This window comes from Schistocerca piceifrons, chromosome 2, assembly GCF_021461385.2.
Source record: "Schistocerca piceifrons isolate TAMUIC-IGC-003096 chromosome 2, iqSchPice1.1, whole genome shotgun sequence".
Lineage (NCBI taxonomy): Eukaryota > Metazoa > Arthropoda > Insecta > Orthoptera > Acrididae > Schistocerca > Schistocerca piceifrons.
This window is the reverse complement of record NC_060139.1, coordinates 331,640,272-331,661,870: the sequence shown is the minus strand read 5'-3', so window position 1 is coordinate 331,661,870 and position 21,599 is coordinate 331,640,272. Positions and strand designations below refer to the sequence as shown.

Genomic DNA, 21,599 nt, shown 5'->3' with positions numbered 1-21,599 from the left:
AGTTCATAAAAAGATTTTCCCCACATCATCCCAGTCATTTCTGGTGCACAGATTCTTCTAAAAAATAACAAAGTAGTCTTCTTCCTATTACCCTTCATTACTGTGGTGTAAAATGCATTAAGGAATATCCTCAGCAGGGTTATGAGTTTTTGATCATGACCTGAAATCGATATTAATTCCCACTCACAAAACTAAATATGTTTAAGCAATGGAGAATATTTTAGCAGGTCAAGCAGACACAAATAATTAATTTAAGATAGTACTAAATCATTTTAAACAAATGTAATTATATGTGTGTTTCCATTTGGATCAGTTTGTGTGGTGCCAACTGGGTGCAAAGCTGGATCTTTTTGTGCTGAAATGTATACAGCATATCTACAAATAATTTAAAATTTTGAGAGGTTCAAAAATCATGGAGGATCAGGTTTTAAAGCTGGATACACGGAATGACCAACCATGGACTGCAACCTAGTGTCAGTTAGCCAATACTTCGTCACACCACAATACTAGAATTTCTAAGCTGAGATTATACCTAAAGCTACCTCAAAATCTTCCTTCTTCAATTCTCTGCCACAATCCTCATTATCTTCTGTAACAAGTGTATTGCCAAATTTCTTCAATTGTTTGTAGTGGTTTCTGTAAAATAAGAGCGACAATTTTTTAAATTAATCTGAAGTAATCACAGAATATTATAGCTCTTATATCATGTACACAAATATTTCTATTGTCAAAAGGTTAAGCACACTAATCATCCATTAACACTGGAAGACAGAAACAGATGCTACTTTTCAAATCAAAACCTCTCAGCAATATTTCCCACAATTTATTAGTAGATAAAATTATAATTAATCCAGCCAAGGGCTCAACACAGCTGACAGTTTTGCATAGGGATGCTGTTATATTTGTGCTGTTGCCTAACACAACAACTAAATTTTCCTGGAAGTGCTAAGGATAATGAGAATGATTTCTAAACCTGAATCACTGTCACTGCACTCAGAGACTAATGTAGATCTAGGACTCCTGGCATGTTGATTATACGTGGACTACAAAGCAAGTACACGATGTACGGGAATGAGTTTATTTGCTGAACAAAACAAAATCAGTCAGGAACGTCTCTAAGATGATGTGAGAAGAAATAATGTTTACTAAGAGAAACAGTTAAAAAAATAATAATAAAATGAGCCCAAACCAGGACTTTACTTGGATGAGTATGACATTAAATTAAAAAATGTCAACGACACAGTAACTAAAAATAAGCAGAATCTTGAACAACTATTTAAATATTTATTTAACTGTTTGTATTGTTTAAGAGAATAAAAAACAAAAACACAGTCAATGACAAAAACAATGGCATCCTAGAAGGAATACCAGTTTTGGCACATAAAGCCAATGATTGAATGAAGATGGGAAAAGCACCTGAAGTTGATAGTTTTGTGGCGGTGTTCGTAGCGACAAACACTTGGCTGTAGAAATGGCTTACGAAGTCACCGCCACACTTTTAATAGCGGGCCGACCGGTCCGCTGGAACAGTGAACAGAAAGATGAAAACCCAAACACTCTGATTAAATAAAAGTCGGTACTTATCTTTATTAAAGAAGATACAGAAACACAGGGGTGAACTCCGTGTCTACAGAAATCTGTCTAGTTCGAGTCGGAGCGGCTAGGTCAGCGTCGGCTGACGACAAACAACAACTCTGCTGCGATGAACACACAACTGACTAGCAAGTACACAATTCGGTGGCGAGTATACAACTGAGCGGCGAATACAGAACTGCCCCAGCGCTCGCGACTCCAGCGCTTAAGAAGCCAGAAGCCAGCGGTGGCGCGCGCAGACTTGCGGCGATTTCCTGTATCGCTGGCGCTGCTTATGCGGACGGCGTCCGGACTTTGATGCTGCCAACCTTTTGGCAGCGGGCTCGGTTGGCATTACTGGCTAGGATATAACAGATAGCATTTCACTTCTTCTTCTCCTTGTGCCTCTGACCCTAATCAGCGCAGGTCATCATGGTTATTAATGGATTTGGCATGGTTAATTTAACGGCCGGTCAGGTGCTGTTCCTGTTGCCATGCCATTATCCTTCCAGGACAAAAACGTGTATCTGAACTACTTGCATGCAGTGTTATCCCATGTGAAAGTGTGAGAACATTCAAAAATGTTTGCAAATAATGTAACTGAGATCGGACTTGGGTACCAGCCCAGTATTCATCTAGTGGGATGTGGAAAACTGCCTAAAAACCACACCCAGGCCACACTGACACTCATCATTAATCCACCAGGCTGATTTGATCTGGAAGCAACACTTTAACATGTAAGGCTATCTGGGCAGGTAAAATGATGGTATTTGTGGTGTCACAAGGCTTAGGCCTGTCCCACCCCTCATTAAATCGACCAAGACTTATAGGAATAATTGTAAGAACAGTTATTATTATTATGTTCTTTAAGTTTGTTTTTGGGTTCCCAGAAATACTGTGGGAAGAAAGTTTATTTATGTTGCAGATAACGCAGAAGACGTTGCCCACTGATCACCATGAAAGTTCAACGTAGCGGCAAGTGGGCAAGGAATAAAATGAATGCTGCAAACTAACGCGAGCCATGGAAGAGCCTGGGCCACGAGGGCATCGAGCTTCCTAGGTTGTTGTTGGACAATGTCAAAGGAAGAGATATTCTGCTTTCTCTTTGTAAACAGATCGATCGCATCTTGAAAGGTTCATGTAAAACGTATAGGCAGGTGACACATTAGGTGGGACCCGTTCCCTGCAATACTTCCACAGTTACTAAAAAGTTGTTAAATGGCAAAATCAATAGTTCCATCATTTATATAGATAAAAAGTAGTAAAGATATAGGAAAGGAAGAGTTGCGGCATCAGAATGAAAAGTGATACATCGCTCAGCAACAAAGAAGGACATAAACAGCGGGCGTTACGTGGTGAAAACAAATCAACTGATAAAATAGTAAGTCTGTAATTAAGCATAAAGCCATGTAACACTGCACATTTCACTTTAAATTATTAAAGCTGGATGACAATAATTTGCAAAACTTTTGTGAAAGAAGACAACTCCTCAAATGGAACAATGCTCCCACTGTTCTACTTCGAAAGAAAGAAGATAGACAAAGCATAAAGATACTATACACCTATCAGCCTCCAATCTGGAATAACAAAATCAGATCTTTATGCCTCATACAGCTACACAGATTTTGACATTGATGATTTGTCAATGATGTAACTATAAACAGATTAACAAAATTAATCTAAGATAAAGACAGTGTCACAAATGCATATAGCTGACATTACGGTTGACTCGATATGGTTGGCTAAACTAATGGATGCAATTATTTACACACATATTTATTAAACATGAAATCTTACACACTTTAACAGTATTTAGTTTTCTTGTATTTTTTTATGTCTGCTGGCTCTGAGCACTATGGGACTTAACAGCTGAGGTCATCAGTCCCCTATTTAAACCTAACTAACTTAAGGACATCACACATATCCATGGCTGTGGCAGGATTCAAACCTGCGACCGTAGCGGTCGCGCACTTCCAGACTGATTTTATGTCTGCTTCTGAATTTTTTGTATTTGTGTTTGTTGCCACTTCCAGATTTTATTTACAAATTTCCTACCCATATAATGTGTAGTATTTCCATTCAAAGTCTACGGCTTGGTATAGCGTAATTTGTAAAGTGTCTGATTTCATAATGACTGGAAAAGACTTTGCCCCTAGAAAGTTGGGATTTTGTTTTTGAGAAGATGAGCTTCAAATAGTTATTAAATTTAATCTTTCCAAATTATCGTTTTTGTTGTCTAAAAGCTTTCTGTACGTAAGTGTTCTCCACACCCAGAAAATTATACTGTACTTAACAGAATGAAACCAAATTGGCACATTATACAGTATTTTTACAGTCATATAACTGATGCTATTCAGTATGTTCATGATTTAAATGAGACTGTTTAGTCAACTCAGTACACTTCCTGTTTATTTATTTCACAATACATTTTTATTTATTAGTACAAGGAATTCTTTTGTCTACATAGTTTATATTTCAGTTATATGTTGTATGATTTATTTGGTGATGAAATGAACCCTTTCTGCTTTAGTAAAATTTAATTGCAAGTCATTATTTTTAAACCATGTTTTAGTTCCCCCCTCCCCCCCCCCCTTTTCCCAGCTGTTTTGCAAATGTGACTGACAACTATACACCATTTCTACAGCAGACTATCGCTGTTTGGTATCTGCAAATAGGATAGTGTTAGACAGCACCTGATGTATCATATGTTCCTTACAATACAAAAACAATAATGGTCCTCGACTGAACCTTTGGGAAACTGTAACTATGGGTCTTTCCAAACAAAGAGGAACTTCTTTTCATTGCTCTGTAAAAGTACAGTGCATCCACAAAGTTGCTCTGCAGCGATGAGCCTTGCTTATCTTGCCTTGTGGGGCACAGAAGGGTGGCAGCACAGTCATGTCTCGCCTGCACGTACTCTATGGGCCTGCAGTGGCAGTGTGGGGGTAGCAGGGTTGTGTGTGTGTTGCAGTTGTTAGTTGTGTTATTGTCTGATCATTGTGTAAGCTGAGTGTAGTGAGAATTCCTACTATTTCAGAGAGTGTTTTTAGTGGAAGAGGTTCTCTGTGCAGAAGGAAACTTTACAGAGCATGTGAGGTGGCAATTTAGATTGTGTTTTCCTACCTAGAGGTCTCCACGTCGTGACACTGAATGTGATTTAACTCATAGATTTCAGATTCAGTTCATGATGCACCACGAACTGGTAGACCCCAATTTTAACAGAATAGAAGCTCGTTGACATTTCGGACATCATGTTGCAGAGTCCAAAAAAATCAGTGCGGAGATGATTCCAAATGTCTCTCAAATGACAGCAAATAAGGCTGTAACCACAGAACTTGGGTTGTATCTATATAAAATTACTGCTGTGCAACAATTGCATTGTATGGATCATGTGAACAAAATGGCATACTGTGAATGGTTTTACTGGTTTGCTAACAGACCTGGAGTCGGCATTTTAGATTGAACCCTTTACCATAGATAAGACTTGGTTTCACCTATCTGGCTGCATTAATTCCAAAAACTCATGAATTTGGTCATGAGAAAATGCCATTTCACACAGAAAAAACTGGAGTGTGGGTTTCCATAGCATGAGCGTGAATTAACAGAGCCAATCTTTTTTGATACTACCATCATTTCCGATGTCTATTGTTCCCAGGTAATTTATCCATTTATTGTCGTGCTGAATGAAAATGAGATCAATTGTTGATTTTCCCAACAAAACAATGCTACTGCTTGTATAGCACACTAGTCCCTATGACTTTTATACAAAATCTTTGAGACAGAGTAATTATGAAAGGTCTCTGGTCCCCATGCACATGCCATTGGTCTGCATCTGACTATTCCCTTTGGCAAGCAGCTAAAACATTTGTGTTTCAAAATAACCCAAAGACAATAGATGAACTGAAGACAGAGATAACTGATTATCTGCATTTGTTTACATGTGAACACTGGTAAAAGTGTTCACAAATAAATGTGTGTTGAACTATGCCTTCAATAAAAAGTAAAACATTTCCAACACCCACTGTGATACTGGTGAGTATGGTGTATTTATTGTAATTAATTAATTTCATTGCTTCAATTATAATGTTGAATCCCATCTCATAAAATAACTGCAGCTACTAGCAGGGAATCCTGGCCCCTAACTTATACAGCAACATGAATGTGCTGCCAACCTTAAGTGCCCCGCAAACTGAGACAGGCAGAGCTCGCTACTGTGTAGATACTTTGCAGCCCCACTGTACTGTTTACTTTCTGACAATGAAATTAGTTCAGATACAACATATTCACTAAAATCATTACCGCAATAGACCATTTTCAAGTCATGGATGGAATTACAGACTGGTGCGATGAATATGAGTTACAATTCACAGGCTTTGAGAAAGTTGTTAACTCAATTTCAACAAAATAAGTATCAATACTTCATGAGGAAAAATGCAGTGATTCAGACTGTGTTAGTACACAAGACTATGTAATGCTATGGCTCCCATTAGACTTTATAAGAAGGGTGGGAAATTCAGAATTAAAAATGGGTCTGGCAAGGAAATTACATTTCAGCAAAACTATTCTGGCAGTCCTTGAGGTAGTGTTAATTTTTCTAAAATTGGAGAAAGAAGAAGGAATATCTGTTAGCAGAACATTGCTGTACCACCTTCTGTTTGCTGATGGCACTGTATTGTTAGTCTTTTATGCAGATGAACTTAATAGAACAAATTTGAAAGTCATCTTAAACTTAATTACAATAATACTAAAATAATGAATAATCTACAAATTAACAATGAAGTCTTACAACTAGTTGATGTGGTTATAGATGTAGGACAATTGGAGACAATGATTGGATGGACTGGAAATAAATAAACAGAATAGTTAAATTGGATTGGAGTGTTTTCACTAAACTACTAGAGTTTCCAAAACTAAGTTTCCAACATAGCTGGAATAAGCAAGTTCACAAACGGCATATATTACATTTTGACCAATGGCAATGAAATTTTCACTGTCACTACCACTCAAAAACAGAGAGAGTACTGCAGAGATGAATGATATGAATTATTTGTAAACAGGGGAAAAAAATGAGTCAAGCAACAAACATAATTATGACTGCAATGAAAATTTGAAAGACACAGGAAGGGCATGCTGCCACGCAAATTAATTGTCAATGGAAGTGGTAGCCAATTTTTTGTCAATTAAAAAAAAAAAAAAAAAAAAAAAACATTATCATATGTGCAACTTGCACATTGTTTCCCCACCAGTATATGCCTAAAATATGACAACAAACATACAGAAGAAGTTGATGATGTTAATTTTTGCGATTTCAGCTTGATAATAAGTTCAACTGGGAGGAACTTACCACAGAACTGCTGAAGCACCTAACCAAATCTCTGTTTGCGATGTGAATGCTGTCAAACATAGGTGGTGTGTGTGTGTGTGTGTGTGTGTGTGTGTGTGTGTGTGTGTGTGTGTGTTATATATACATAAACACAATTATTTTTTGGGGTAACTCACCAAAACAAGCTGACTTTTTCCACATCCAAAAATGTATAATAAGAATTATTTGTGGAATGAACTCCAGAACATCCTGCAGAGGCCTGTTTAGGCAACCATGGTTACTAAATACTGCTTCCCAATATATTTATTCCTTAATGAAATTTTTCATTAAAATATATTCCTTTTTCAAGCTAACAGCTCAGTTCATGACATCAATACTACAAATAAAATTAATCTTCACAAAAATTTAGAGTCACTTACTTTGGTCCTTAAGGTGTCCATTATTCAGGAACACAAATTTTCAAGAACTTGCTACCAGTCATAAAAAGTTTAACCACTAATAAAGTTCAGTTGAAGAGGAGCTTAAAGGATTTGTTGGGAGCCAACCTCTCCTACTTCACAGACGAATTTGTAAGTAGAACCAACTGACGAGTATATGTTACTAATAATATCAAATAATACAAGTCTTAGTACAATGGCTTGTGTACTAGTTCAGTGCAGTGATGTAATCACTGTAAATAAGTGTTGCAAAATGATCTTTTTATTTGACGATGCATGACTACATATAGCCTAAGAAATAACATATGCAACTTTGTGTATTGAACACTTACAGCTTTTGTAATGAGTTATTTACTATCCTTTAAATGAAAATATGTTATTTCTTTTTCTTTGTTAATATTTATTGTGTATTACTGCTGTTCTGACATGTTCTACAACATGGATGATGTCCTCACTATGGATATTTTGGAATGAAAAGTACTTCTCATGTAATCTTTCCTGCACTCAAAGAAACAAGAGGAGACTGACAAGAAAGCCTAATGAAAGGCAGGTAGACAACATTAGAAAATATGAAAAACCAACAGGGATTCACATAGCTGAAAACTATAATGCCTGAAGAAGTCTAGAGAAGACATTTATGCAGCAGCAGATGTCAAATGGTTAATGATGATGATGTTGATGACCGTGATTATTTCACTTTCACTGCAGTTCTAATTCACAAGTCCTTATGTCGCCTTGCTTCTCCGAACTACTGACTTTTTTTGTCTAAGGTGCTATACTCACCAGATGATCATAAACAAAATTTTAACTGCAGTCCAGCATTTTTCAACATTATCTTTAATCTTTATGCTTAGCAATTAAGCACACCATTAAACAAAATTTATTCTTAAATTCATTTCCTGTTAAAGAACATTTACATATTGAAATACACATCTGCTGTTATTCCAATAGTGTCCAAGGCTATTTTCCTCGATCAATGATGTAAGGGGTGATCAAAAGGTTTCATTTGGAGGCTATACAGTCCAGAATTGGAATGTCAATCAGGAAAAGTCGTCATGAGCACTGAGGTAATCATCCTACAGATGTACCAGGTTGAAGATACCTGTTTGGTACAAAACCGTGCCCTGCGCTGTAAAGAAGTCTGTGAATGCCTACTGCACATCCTCATCCGACAGGAATCGGTGACCCTTCAAGGCCTTTTTTAAGGGACCAAGAGCATGATAATCATGTGGGCAGAGATCAGGGTTATAAGAAGCGTGCTCAAGCGTCCCACTTGGGTTGGCGTAACTCCTACTGGCCTCCCAGATAGCCATGCATCTTGTGTCAAACTGTGACCAGCATGGAACTTGGTGCATCGCTCAACAATGGTGGTTTCCGACAGGCATGCTGACCTATACACATTCTCCAATGGATGTTACCAGCATTTGTCCTTTGGCAGGCAAGGAAAGAATAAGAGCATGTTGGTCATGTCTGGACACATTTGGTAATAAAATTGACATAGTTAACAATCTTGCATTTAAAGCATGCACATCGTAAAGGCACATATTCCACACTAATCCCTTGCCTAGATGTTGGTGCTTATATACCCACATCATAGTTATGCTACATTGCATATACTCTGTAGCAACACCGTCAAATGGAAACTTTTTGATCACCCCTTTCTATGTATCGGACGTAAAAGCATTACCTTTGGTCATCGTAATTTTATGATGTAAAATAAATAGATAGGTTGTAATACAGCAATTTCATTTAAAAAAGTGTCATTATTATCCTACATTGTGAGAATCTTTTCACTACCAACTGTAGCTGATAGCTGACAAACAACCTAACAACAGTACATACAATGAAAAGTGGATTTTTATGTCGAGTTTTAGTTCTGTAGTTCTATAAACGCACCAATATGTCTAAATTGGTGACAGCCTGCATTCTTAAATAACGTATTAGTAATCTGAAAGTTTGCTATTTGTAACACAGTTGGCTGCGCGACTATTTCAGATATGCAGCTAAAACAAATGTAACAGGTAAAGCAGATGTAACAGGCTACACTGGCTGGTTCTCAGTTCAGGGAAATGTCAAAGGCATATGCCTTCTAATATTATGAAACTTAGGAAAAGGTTATTTTCTAACCAGCCTTTGGAATTATGCTTGCTTTCATTCTTTTAATATTAAAATGCCAATACAATAGCTTTAGGAAATTAAAATTAATTTTAGATTCAAATGTTTTTCAAAGCATGAATGTGTTCATTTAAAGGGAGTGTTGGGTATTAAGCAGCTAAGGAGGCAAATAGGACAGTATCAACAACAGTTTGAAAATCGATATTTCTGAAAATAAATGGCAGACATTTCTCATGTCATTAGAATTACAAAGCGGCAAAGTTGCAAAAGTTTTTGATTATGACAACCAATATTCTCTTTACGTGGGACATCAGTCTCCTTTTATTCTTGTAAGATTCTAGCAATTATATTTTGGCCACTAAAATTGCTAGATGGGGAAGGTTAGCAAATAACAACATGTTACCTCCTGTACAGATAAAGTTCTGTAGGAAAATGCATGATCAAATTTGTATGTATTTGGGGTTACACAGGGTGCAAAATTTAGTACACAGAATGCCACCTCTGGCAGCAAGAATAAATTTAACCCAGCTTGGCAACGAGCCAAACTGAGCCCAGATGATAAGACACATGTACATCAGGGATTGTGCACGATATTGTTGAGTGTTGCACATTCACCCTCCACCTTTTCCTCGAATCTTTTACTGTAATAAACATAATGTAGCCAATGCCCTAATGCCTCATAATGGACTAATAAATTTTGTCAGTTTTGGATCAAACTTGGAAGTTGCTTTCCTAGTGCAGCTTCTTAGTGGACAGTGTGCTGAAGTAAAGTTTCAGCAGGGATGAGCCTGTTCATAGCAGCAGGTGGAATGATCGTCTGTATCTGTCCTTGGTTGCAGAAATCCAGAAAACCCATCAGAGGAAACAGTTCCAAATGCCCCTTTATATTGTGCTACTCTGTGGAGATTATTTTGTCCTTGCTTTCAAACCTCTCCCAAAGTCTGTTTCTTTCCATACTGCTAGCCTACACCTTACCCTCTAGCCACAACATTACGAAAATAGAAATTCATCAGCAATCATAAACAATTTAGTTCATCCACGATTTCTTCATGAGGGAAGATCATTAAAGAAAATATTTTTCATTAGCATAACTTCATTTCATACTTTTGTCAACTGTAAATCAAGTTTGATGGCAATACTGTCACATGTGATAGCTGGCTAGACTACACCGAAATGGTATTGTTTGTGTTACTATGGATGTTCTATTTATGTTTATCATCTGTTATAACTTTTGTAGAGTTTTGAGGTGATTGAGTGTTTTGGTTTCAGATAGCTCTTACATTCCTGCTCTCTTATTAGCTGATGGCAGAAATATGGGTACCCAATATATTTGATTTAATTGAAGTCACTGTATTTTACAGACTTTGCTTTCTTTTATTTTGGTGTCCGATTTTAAGCATTTCTATGTGTGATAATCTGCAGATGCTCTCAAAAAGGTGGATTTTGAAGTAAGTTAAAAAGTCATTCCCTTCTAAACTTCTCATATAAGAATATAATATTAAAATGTTTGTGCAAAACGAAGCTTCAAATACTACCAGCTACCACTGGAGTACACCATTCCATTGTGCTTCAATCAATCATAATGGCTAGTGAGTGCTGGTGTAACAGTTTCTCAGCATAAAACTGCTAAGGCTTTCATGGCCACTTGTTCACAATTTGTCTGTTGGCTTCTGTCTCGGATTCTTTGGCCGATATTTGTTTGATGATTTTTCTGATACTTTGCAAGCACGAGTGGCTGGCATTGTCAAAAAATTCACCCTCTGTTGCTGGTGGTGGAATGGAGTCAAGCTCGGGGCTGCAGATTATATGTAGCTGGTGCACCTACATCCAAGGGCTTTTCCGTGATCACTAACACTGTGGCTTTCCCCTTGCTACCTGCAATGGTCAGTCCTCGCAGCGTAGGAATCCATGGTCCATTCACTTTGAGGCTTTCTTCTTTCTTGTTGAAGCCATTGTCATGTTTGTGCATTTCTGTAGATTCCCCAAAAAAGCAGGTTTGATAGCTCTTCTCCACAACAAGGACATCTCTATCAATGAATTTTACTGTGTGTTCAGTCTCACATAGTGCGTGATCTGCCATGGCCAGTTTCTCTACCTGCCCCAACTTGCAGTGTCGTTCATGTTCCGTGATCCTGATGTTAACCGATCATCCAGTCATTCCAAAATACTTTTCCACATGTACAGGGTTTGTGGTATATTCCCTACAACACAAGTGGGTTCCTTTTCTCCTTTGCCAGTCTGAGAGACTCTATCTGTCATTCTGGGCAGAAAGTTTTCAAATCTTATGGGACTTAACTGCTAAGGTCATCAGTCCCTAAGCTTACACACTACTTAACCTAAATTATCCTAAGGACAAACACACACACCCATGCCCGAGGGAGGACTCGAACCTCCGCCGGGACCTGCCGCACAGTCCATGACTGCAGTGCCTTAGACCGCTCGGCTAAACCTGCACGGCTGGGCAGAAAGGCCATACTCAGCATTTCCTTATCTGTTGTGTCACTTCGCTGAGTGTTTGTTTCTGTGATACTTTTTATGCAACTGGTGGATTACCCACAGCTCCTCAGAAAACTTTCTACATGTTGCATCTCACGCCTGAGGTACTGAGGCTCACAGATTTATCTTACTCACTTTAAGAGTATATTAATCATGCCTCTTTTCTGACTCAGGTGGTGATATGGCAGTTTGTGCCAGTATTGGTCTGTGTATGCCGGTTTTCAATGCCTGCAGTGTTCCACATTTTCACCATCCCTCATGACCACCACATTGAGAAAGTGTAACTGTTGGTCCTTTTCTACTGCCATGCAAAATTTTATGTTGGCATGGAGACTGTTCAGGTATCTTAAGAAGTCACCAATGTTTTCATTGCCACGGCTCCACACAACGAAGGTATCATCGCTGTATCTGTACCACACCTTAAGTTACCATGGTGCCAAGTCCAGTGCCTGTGCTTTGAAATGTCCAATAAAGAAGTTTGTAACAACAAGACAAAGTGGACTGCCCATGGCGATGCCTTCCAGTTGTTCACAGAAGTAGCTATTCCACATGAAACATTTCATGATGAGATGTGCATGAAAGAGCTTGGTAATGTCTTGTGCAAAAATGGAAATGACATACTCCAGAGAATCACTGACTGCCACACTGGTAACCAAAGAAACAACATCAAAGCTGATGAGGATGTCATTTTGTCCAAAATTTAGTTTCTTCACCTTCACAATGAAATGTCCAGAGTCCTTTATGTACGCGTCAGTCTTTCCCAAGTGTGGCTGGAGCAAAGAGGCCAAGTTTATGGGTACTTCACTAGTTACATAAGAAGTATCACAAAATCAAACAGTTGCCAAAGTGACACATCGGAAAATGAAATGTCGGATATGACCGTTCTGCCATACATTCCCAGAGTAATGAACAGAATTGGTCGTATATTGTGCAAACAAAGAAGAGTAATGAACAGAATTGGTCATATATTGTGCAAACAAAGAATAAAAACTATTTCTAAACTGACGAAGAAGATCAGATCAGCAAAAGAGAAAAGGAACGCACCTGCATTGTCGAGATTATACCTCATACTGCATACGAGGGTGGTTTGAAAAGTTCTCGGCATGGAATAGAAAAAAGAAAGTCTCCTTGTAGATTAATGAACTTGGTTCAACAATGTTCTAGTGCCTTGATCCCATCTCAAAAATGAGTTTCCTCCAGGCCAGTAAAATAGTTGTCAACTCCGGCTATCAATTCTTCACTTGAAGTGAATCTTTGACCAAGAAAAATTTTTAGTTTTGGGAAGAGATGGAAGTCTGACAAAGCCATATCAGATGAATAAGGTGGGTATGGCACCAATTCATACCTTAGTTCATGTAATTTTGCCATGGTGACGGCACATGTGTGCAGGCACGTGTCAAGAGTCGCAGCACCTATCTTGCAGATGATTTTTTCATTTCTAATTCTTCAGTTAAAATGTGATACACAGTTTCAGATAACATCTGGCAAGCGTGAGCAATTTCACGCACTTTCAATTGGCAATCCTCCATGACCATTTAGTGCACTTTTGCAATGATTTCTGGAGTAGTGACACAGCTTGGCTGATCATTGCGCATATCATCATCTCAGCCCTCCTGACCAAATGTAAATTCATCTGTCCACTTGGCAATAGTTGAATATGAAGGAGCAGAGTCCCCCAGAGTATTCTGGAAATCAGCATGAATGTCCTTTGCTTTCATACCTTTCTTTACGAAGTACTTAGTCACTGCTTGCATCTCAATTTTTTCCATCTTCGCAAATCACTTCAGGGAGACAACAGAGCCACGTCACCGCCGCAGCTCTCTTCCAAGAGCACTGATGTGGCACGTGTTTACAGGCAACAGTCCAATGAATATCACGTCAACAACTCATTGCGCTAGTGCTGACCTCTCATGGTGATTCCGAGAACTTTCCAAAGCATCCTCGTACATGAGGAAAAGTCTAGAAGGACTGGACGATCAATCAACACCAGAACCCACTGAACATAAGCAGCACTGCAAGTTGCGGCAGGTGGAGACATCGGCCATGGCAGAGCACATGCTTTGAGAGATCTATTACATAGTAAAATTTGCCGATATGGAAGTTCTTGCTGTAGAGAAGAGCTATCATCCCACTTGATCAGGGAGCTATAGAAATACACCAACATGATAACAGCTTCAACAAGAAAGAAGAAAGCCCTCAGGTGAATGGATCAGTGAATTATTGCAGGTAGCAAGGGGAGAACCAGAGTGGTAAAGACCACGGAAAGGCCCTATGATGCTCACACACCAGGTGCACACAATCTGTGGCTGTGAGCCCGACTCCAGTCCATTATCACCAGTGAAGGGTGAAAATTTGTCAATGGCAGTCACTTGTGCTGGCAAAATGCTATAAAAAAAATGTCTTACAAATATCAGACAGAGAACCTGAGACAGAAGCCAACAGGCTACTTGTCAATGTCTGGGCAATCTATGACCAGATATTTTCTGTGGATGAGAGAGCTATCTTCCTCTGTACTGGGGCAGATCAGGACAGCATGGGAACATGCAGTCTTGCACTATCTTGTTAAAAGAGGTCACAGAGCCTTTGAAGATAGGGCACAGTCACTGGTCTCAACATACCAGAAATCTAAGGGCTTCTATCAAAGTTAATGTCTATGCAAACCAGAGGAGATAGTGTTGTGCACTCAATCGTACCCCACATAATTACATCGTGTGCAGGACCTGTATGACAATGGCACAATGGTAGACACAATATGGCAATGTTCATTCCTTTTCAATCCTTCACACATGAATACATTGGTTGTGATGCTGCACATAGAACTGGGATGTATCTGACAAGACAACCTAGTGCCACCACTCCTGCATGCAGTGTTTTTATTAGGTACACCATTGTCAGTGTGTGTCTCTCTCTCTCTCTGCTGACACAGTCCAGCACAGACCGTCATGGCATTCCTGTTCATTTTAGTGATACTGCGACAGTAGCAATCCAATTGGACAGTAAGTTACACTTTTGTAATACGATATCAGGTGAGTGCTAATAGTATTGCTTTGTAATAAAGTTTTTACTAAAGGGAACAATAATAACTAAACAATTAACTAAAATTGCCAATTTTTAGCTGTCTAAGGATGCTGGGAGGTACGAACTCATGCAGTACACAGTACAGGACAGTTTATCTACAATTCTCTTGTAACCTACAGATGTTTAATAAAGAATGTCACTTTCCTTTAAGAACAAAAATGGCTAGCAAACAGCAGAAGACCTGATCTTTGGAGAAAGATGGCGTATATCCACCCAACAATGTGAAGTTTTGTTTGCAACACTTCCAGCCAAATTCTATGGGAATTCAATACTTATGTTATTTAACAGAGAAAATAAGCCATGACAACTGTAGCTGAAGAGGAAACCACACAGATGTCAAACGCAATAAAATTGTTTCACAACATGGAGGAAACTGATTCTGCAATTGTTGCTACATCTATGCCACAAATGGTAAGAATCTCCAACACAGTCATCTTTTGAAGAAAAAGTAATTACATTTAAATAAATTTGTGCATTAGAAAATACAGTGAAGTGAAAAAAAGTATGCATCATTAGACTGCATTATATGTAAGAAAAGAGGTTGTCACAACAAGAACAGACAATGGTAGAAATAAATGCTTCTCATCCATGAAAGACTGTGTTTGTATTCTACTGCTTTCAGTAAAGTAAGATGCAATTATACATAGATTCAAAAGTATCTCTTCCATAATAAATTGTAGCTTATGTCTCTGAATCTGTGAGACTTGGTTCTTTTCCCATTTATTTCACAATCATTCATCTCTCGATAATTTATTGACACTTGGAATGCAAAAATGCAATAACTATTTCTGTTTAAGTAGGAATATAATTAAAGACAAACATTAATATTACAGCTGGCTTTCTCACAGTTGTTCCAACTGTCAGACCATAACAACTTTCACAGCAGCAGGTGTCACGAGTGTATGTGATAGACTGTGTTGCTGCCATGTGAAGGGAGGCAGCAACAATGATGCTCCAGACATCATCAGACTTTCCATGTGAACTCTAGCCTCACTGTAAACAATCCCATTTTCTGAATCAAAGTGTATGATGTAGCTGTATGATTCTGCATGTCCAAGTGAACAGTATATCTTTCCTCTCGAGTGCTAGTCTTGTAGGGCTATTGAGACCCCATGTGATGTTGAGTATGACTCTTCTGGTCCTATTGATTGCGTTTTCATATGACAGTCCAGGGATCGTGGCCAATGCTAAAAGCAATATCATGGAAAAATAAACCAGTCTCAACAGGGCATGGTTCTGCTGCTGCTGCTGAATCCAACACATGCAGGTAGGCATTTCATCTTGTTACACAAAAAATAATATGATCTCCTCACAAACAAACACATTTACATGGGAAAAGCACTGCCTAACCTTTCCTTGTATAGGCTTGTTGGTTGGTTGGTTTGTAGGTGGGAACCAAACAGCGAGGTCGTCGGTCCCATGGGATTAGAGAGGGATGTGGAAGGAAGTTGGCCGTGCCCTTCCAAAGGAACCATTCCTGTATTTGTCTGAAGCGATTTAGGAAAATCACAGAAAATGTGTTGTGGACTGGCAAGACAGCCAATCCACAGTGACGGGTAACCGAAAGGCACGCGCTTAAACTCACGCAGGCTGGCGTGAGGTCTGAAACAGGATACGTAATGAATGCTATAAAGAAAAGTATGTAGCTGCTGGAATACTTAACTTTAATCCACAATTGGTGAACATTGGTCTTGTTACTGTACGTGCTTCATTAGATACATAGCAAAGGATAAATGGCGCCTTGCTAGGTCGTAGCAATTGACTTAGCTGAAGGCTATGCTAACTATCATCTCGGCAAATGAGAGCGTAATTCTCAGTGAACCATGGCTAGCAACATCGGCTGTACAACTGGGGCGAGTGCTAGTACGTCTCTCTAGACCTGCCGTGTGGCAGCGCTCGGTCTGCAATCACTGATAGTGGCGACACGCGGGTCCGTCGTATACTAGCGGACCGCGGCCGATTTAAAAGGCTACCACCTAGCAATTGTGGTGTCTGGCGGTGACACCACAAAATGTAAATCAGGATGGCCAGACACAGGTTTGAAGCGTCGTCCTCCCAAATGCAAGTCCAGTGTGTTAACCACTGCACTACCTTGCTCGCTCTTTCCTTGTGTAGAGAACAAAGGTGGCATTACTCTTATCTGTGTGGTTGCACTGACATGCTAATCATCTGGATACCTTGTAGTGCACTTTGTGCTAATTTGACATTGCCTTCATGCTGTTGCAATTTTAATGGCCACCACTGTATATCTACTCACCTTCTCTCCACAAGATATTTCTGTTTTAAAATATAATATCAATGTTTGATGTATACTTCACACATATTAAACAAACACAGAGCAGGAATGTAGTTGCAGCTGTTGTACATTTAATATATGGCACAATGGAAGTATCCTCTGTCATACACTACACAATAATCTGCAGACTCTACATGTAGCTCGAGATGTACAAATTGATAGCACTGTTTCAGCTAAGCAAGCAATTGTAGTACTATTGAGACTTTGTGATGTAATGAAGCAGGGTTTATTTCACACTTGGGTGTGTACATTAAACTGACTGAACAGCTCTTCACATTCTAAATGACAATTCTTGTATCACTATTACTGTGTATGGCTCTTTTAGAGAGAACCAGAGTTTCAATATTGTGGTTTTACATGGCACATTAATGCATGTGTATGAACGATGATTATCATTGCTTGAAAATCCAAAATGACAGACACATTGAAACTCAATTGAAACATCAAAGATTACACAGAGCTGACATCTTATGGAATCTGAGCTAGAGACAAGATAAGAAACTATTTGTGAGTCTTAAAAATTCATTACCTGACTGCATGTGAGATGAGAGCTTCCAAATCGGCAAGAACAAATCCAGAAGTTTGGCTTGCATAGTATGGTAATGATACATCAGTCTCCAGGTGTAGACTCCTTGATCTCACAAGCCACTCTAACATTGACAACCTCTCTGTTTCACTTGGACTTGATACACGCATGGTGTCGAGAAATGCTCTTGCCAAGTCTGCAGTGATGTTAGTCTGGGCAGCAGAATGGAGACAACAAACATTATACAATAAATGTTCTGAGGAATAATGTAATGTACTGAGCAACTTTTGCTCCCAGCTGTAACAGACAACAGGATGTAGAAAAATTATTTCTTTAACACTCTGTGACACAACTCTGTAAATGGGAAGCAAACTATCAAAAAGAAGGTATTTAAAATTAAATTATGTATTACACCCATCTAATGAACAACTTATTTTAATCTGTGAAAAAGTTTTCACTAGCACGTAATAGTCACAAAAGATAAAAACTTAAGGCAGTAGTATTTATGAATTAGTCAGTTATTTGATAAATAAATCCTTACATATTATAAAATGTATGTATGTTCAATATCTGCTCCTAAAGTACTCAATCAATTTCAACCAAACTTGGAGCACATATTACTTCCCGTCTATTAAGAACTGCTGTGGGGGTAAGAACCACCTATCTATCAATGAGATGGGAGTGGGGATGCAAAAGTGGTGTAGGGCATGATGCATGGATATCCAGTAATTGAGAACGAGAGCACTTAGTGACTTGCAACAAACTTTACACATAATTTCAAACCTTTAAAAAACATTTTCTTGCTGACAACGGCCAACAAAATGATGAAAGGAAAAAACTTTATCATTACATTATAGGATTTCCATATACTCTGCTTCTTGTGGATTTATCCGTTTTTTTCACCTAATTTTGGTACTCTGCTCTTTTTTTTCCTGAGTCTCTGTCATTACTCATCCTCTTGAACTGCAAGTGGCATGTCAATAGTGGATTTAGGCTTCCTGTGTATGGTGGATGAGGACCATGGAAGACTCAGGGTGTAGTACTGATCCCCCTGACCAACAAGTTCGAGGTGCTGGCCTTCACTTGAAACTGAAACTGAGCCAGTAGGACTCACTTCACCTGTTTAGGGGAAACCTGTTCTGCCCAGTGTCAAGGGGATGCAAATGCAAAAGAGTAGGGGTATATTAATCGTTGGCAGTTCAAATGAACGGTGAATGATGGAACCCCTTAGGGAAATGGCAGCAAGGGCCAGAAGGACACAGATGCACTCAGTGTGTATGCCTGAGGGCCCCATTTAACATGCTGAAGAGGCTATCCCAGCAGAACGGTGTGCAACCAACTGCAGACTGTAGTGTACCTTGGAATAAATTATGCCTGTCACCTGTGCTCCAAGATCATACTTGGCTCATTCCAGAGACTGGCAGAGAAGGTTGAGAACACCAGCCTTGTACATGGATTTTCAATTAAGCTCACAATTTGCAGCACTGTCCCCAGTACTGATCATGATCCTCTGGTTCTGACTGAGTGCAAGGACTGAACCAGACACTTTGCAGGTCAGGTGTGCACAACACTTCAGAGGCTGATATTCATGTAGCTGACTGTGTATGGAATGCACACTAGGGTTCTTCAGATTAGGTGGCTCCATTCAATCCACATAACAACAGCTGTATGAAACCCGGGATCGAAAGAAATAGCTTCCACAGGCGAGAGTACTAAAACCCTAACAGTCAACGGCTGAAGCATTTGCAACAAAGTGCCAGAGCTTGAAACACTCCTGAAAAGTAGCAAAGCTCACATAATACTAGGTACAGAAAGCTGGTTGAAACCTGAAATTGATAGCAGGGGGGTTGAAAGGATAGGATATGGGAAATGGAGGTGGTGTATTTGCCACAATCAACAAGAAACTCCAACCAACTAAGATAGAAATTGATGCTGCACGTGATATTGTTTGGTATTGTTTGGGCAAGACTCAGTATCAGGGGTGGGCATAAAATGATAATTGGATCCTTCTATCGCCCACCATAATCATTTCCTTATGTAACCAAAAACTTCAGAGAAACCTCAGTTCACTTGTACTCAATCTCCCCAATCATACTGTAATCATCGGTGGAGACTTTAATCATTCAACAATTAACTGTGAAAATTACAGTTTTGTTAGAGGAGGGTGTGAGAAGACAGACTGTGAAACATTACTAAATGTCTACTATGAAAACAACCCAGGACAAATAACTTGGAACCTCACTCATGCTGAAAATATATTGGATTTAATGGCAGCAAATAGACCAGACATTTACTGAAGATGGCCTTGTAAGCCGAAAACTACTGACATTTACTGAAGATGGCCTTGAAAGCTGAAAACCAGTTAACACAATAAAAGTATTATTGTAGAACAAAAGCAAACTGGTGCTTTTCACTTATTATAATGTTGTTCTACCAAGAACCGACGGATATATATATCCAGCAGAACAGTTCATAAAGAAATGGAGATTACTGCGTAATAGGTGTAAAGCAAAGCATAGGACAGTAGATGGAGAGATGCTGAATGAAATACATTTGGCTGTGAAGAAAGCAATGTATGAAGCCTTTAATGACTACCACAGCAGAATATTGTCAAATGATCTTTTGGGGAACACAAAGTAATTCTGGTCATATATAAAGGCTGTTAGTGGTACCAAAGTTAGTTTCCAGTCCCTAGCAAATGAGACAGAAACTGAAATTGAGGGTAGCAAGCAAAAGCTGAAATGGTTAACTCCATTTTCAAATGTCCCTTGACAAAGGTAAACCTATGAGAATTGTCCTAATTTAATCCTTCTACCGCTGAAGACATGAATGAAAGAAGTGTTAGTGTCAGTGGAGTTGAGAAACAGCTGAAATCATTAACAAAGTTCCAGGCCCAGTCACACCAGTCTACAAGAAGGGTAGTAGAAGTGATCCACAGAACTACTGCCCAGTATCCTTACCATCGATTTGTTGTAGAATCTTAGAAGATATTCTGGGCTCAAACATAATGAGGTGTCTTGGACAGAATGACCTCCTCAATGCCAACCAGTACGGATTTTGAAAGCATTGATGACATGAAACCCAACTCACACTTCTTTCATATGACATACTGAAAGCTTTGGATCAAAACAGTCAGGTAGATACAGTATTTCTTGATTTCTGAAAATCATTTGACTCAGTACCACATGTACACTTACTGTCAAACGTATGATCATCTGGGGTATCAAGTGAAGTTTTTGACTGGACTGAGAACTTTTTGGTAGGAGGACGCAACATGTTATCTTGGATGGAGTGTCATCATCAGATGTACAATTAACTTTAGGTGTACCCCAGGCAAGTGTATTGGGAGCCTTCCTGTTCATGTTGTATTTAAGAGGCCTTGTAGACAGTCTTTAACAGTAATATTGATTGATTAATTGAGAGGGGTTATGGACCAAATGGCGAGGTCATCAGTCCCGTGATTCTGAAGTGAGTCACAGAAGAAAGAGGATTTGCTACAAGTGGACAGATGTAGTCAGGGGAGTCAAATTATACAATAATGAGCATTAAACACACACAGTAAAGGCATAAAAGGTGAGACCAAGTTTAAAAATTGCAAAAAAAGGGGTTGGTCATGAGGTCACAGACCAAGAAGACTGTAAAAGAAGTCCCAACCACAACCAACCTAACCCTGCTCCAAGTCTAAAGTAGAACCTTATATCAGGAGATAAAAATCACTTTCACAGTGGAAACTGAGGACCAGTTCAATAATCCATG

General features: G+C 39.0%; 1 protein-coding gene across 2 annotated transcripts in view; it reads right to left on the bottom strand.

Annotated features, from left to right (window-relative positions):
* Positions 1–21,599, bottom strand: part of LOC124776223 (peroxisome assembly factor 2) — a 158,142-nt gene that overhangs the window by 114,429 nt on the left and 22,114 nt on the right. For both annotated transcript variants that reach the window (XM_047251080.1, XM_047251079.1), the window contains exons 3-4: positions 17,847–18,055; positions 533–636 (exon numbers count right to left, since the gene is read on the bottom strand). In XM_047251080.1, the coding sequence (XP_047107036.1) occupies positions 533–636; positions 17,847–18,055 (313 nt within the window). The remainder of the gene's footprint in view (positions 1–532; positions 637–17,846; positions 18,056–21,599) is intronic.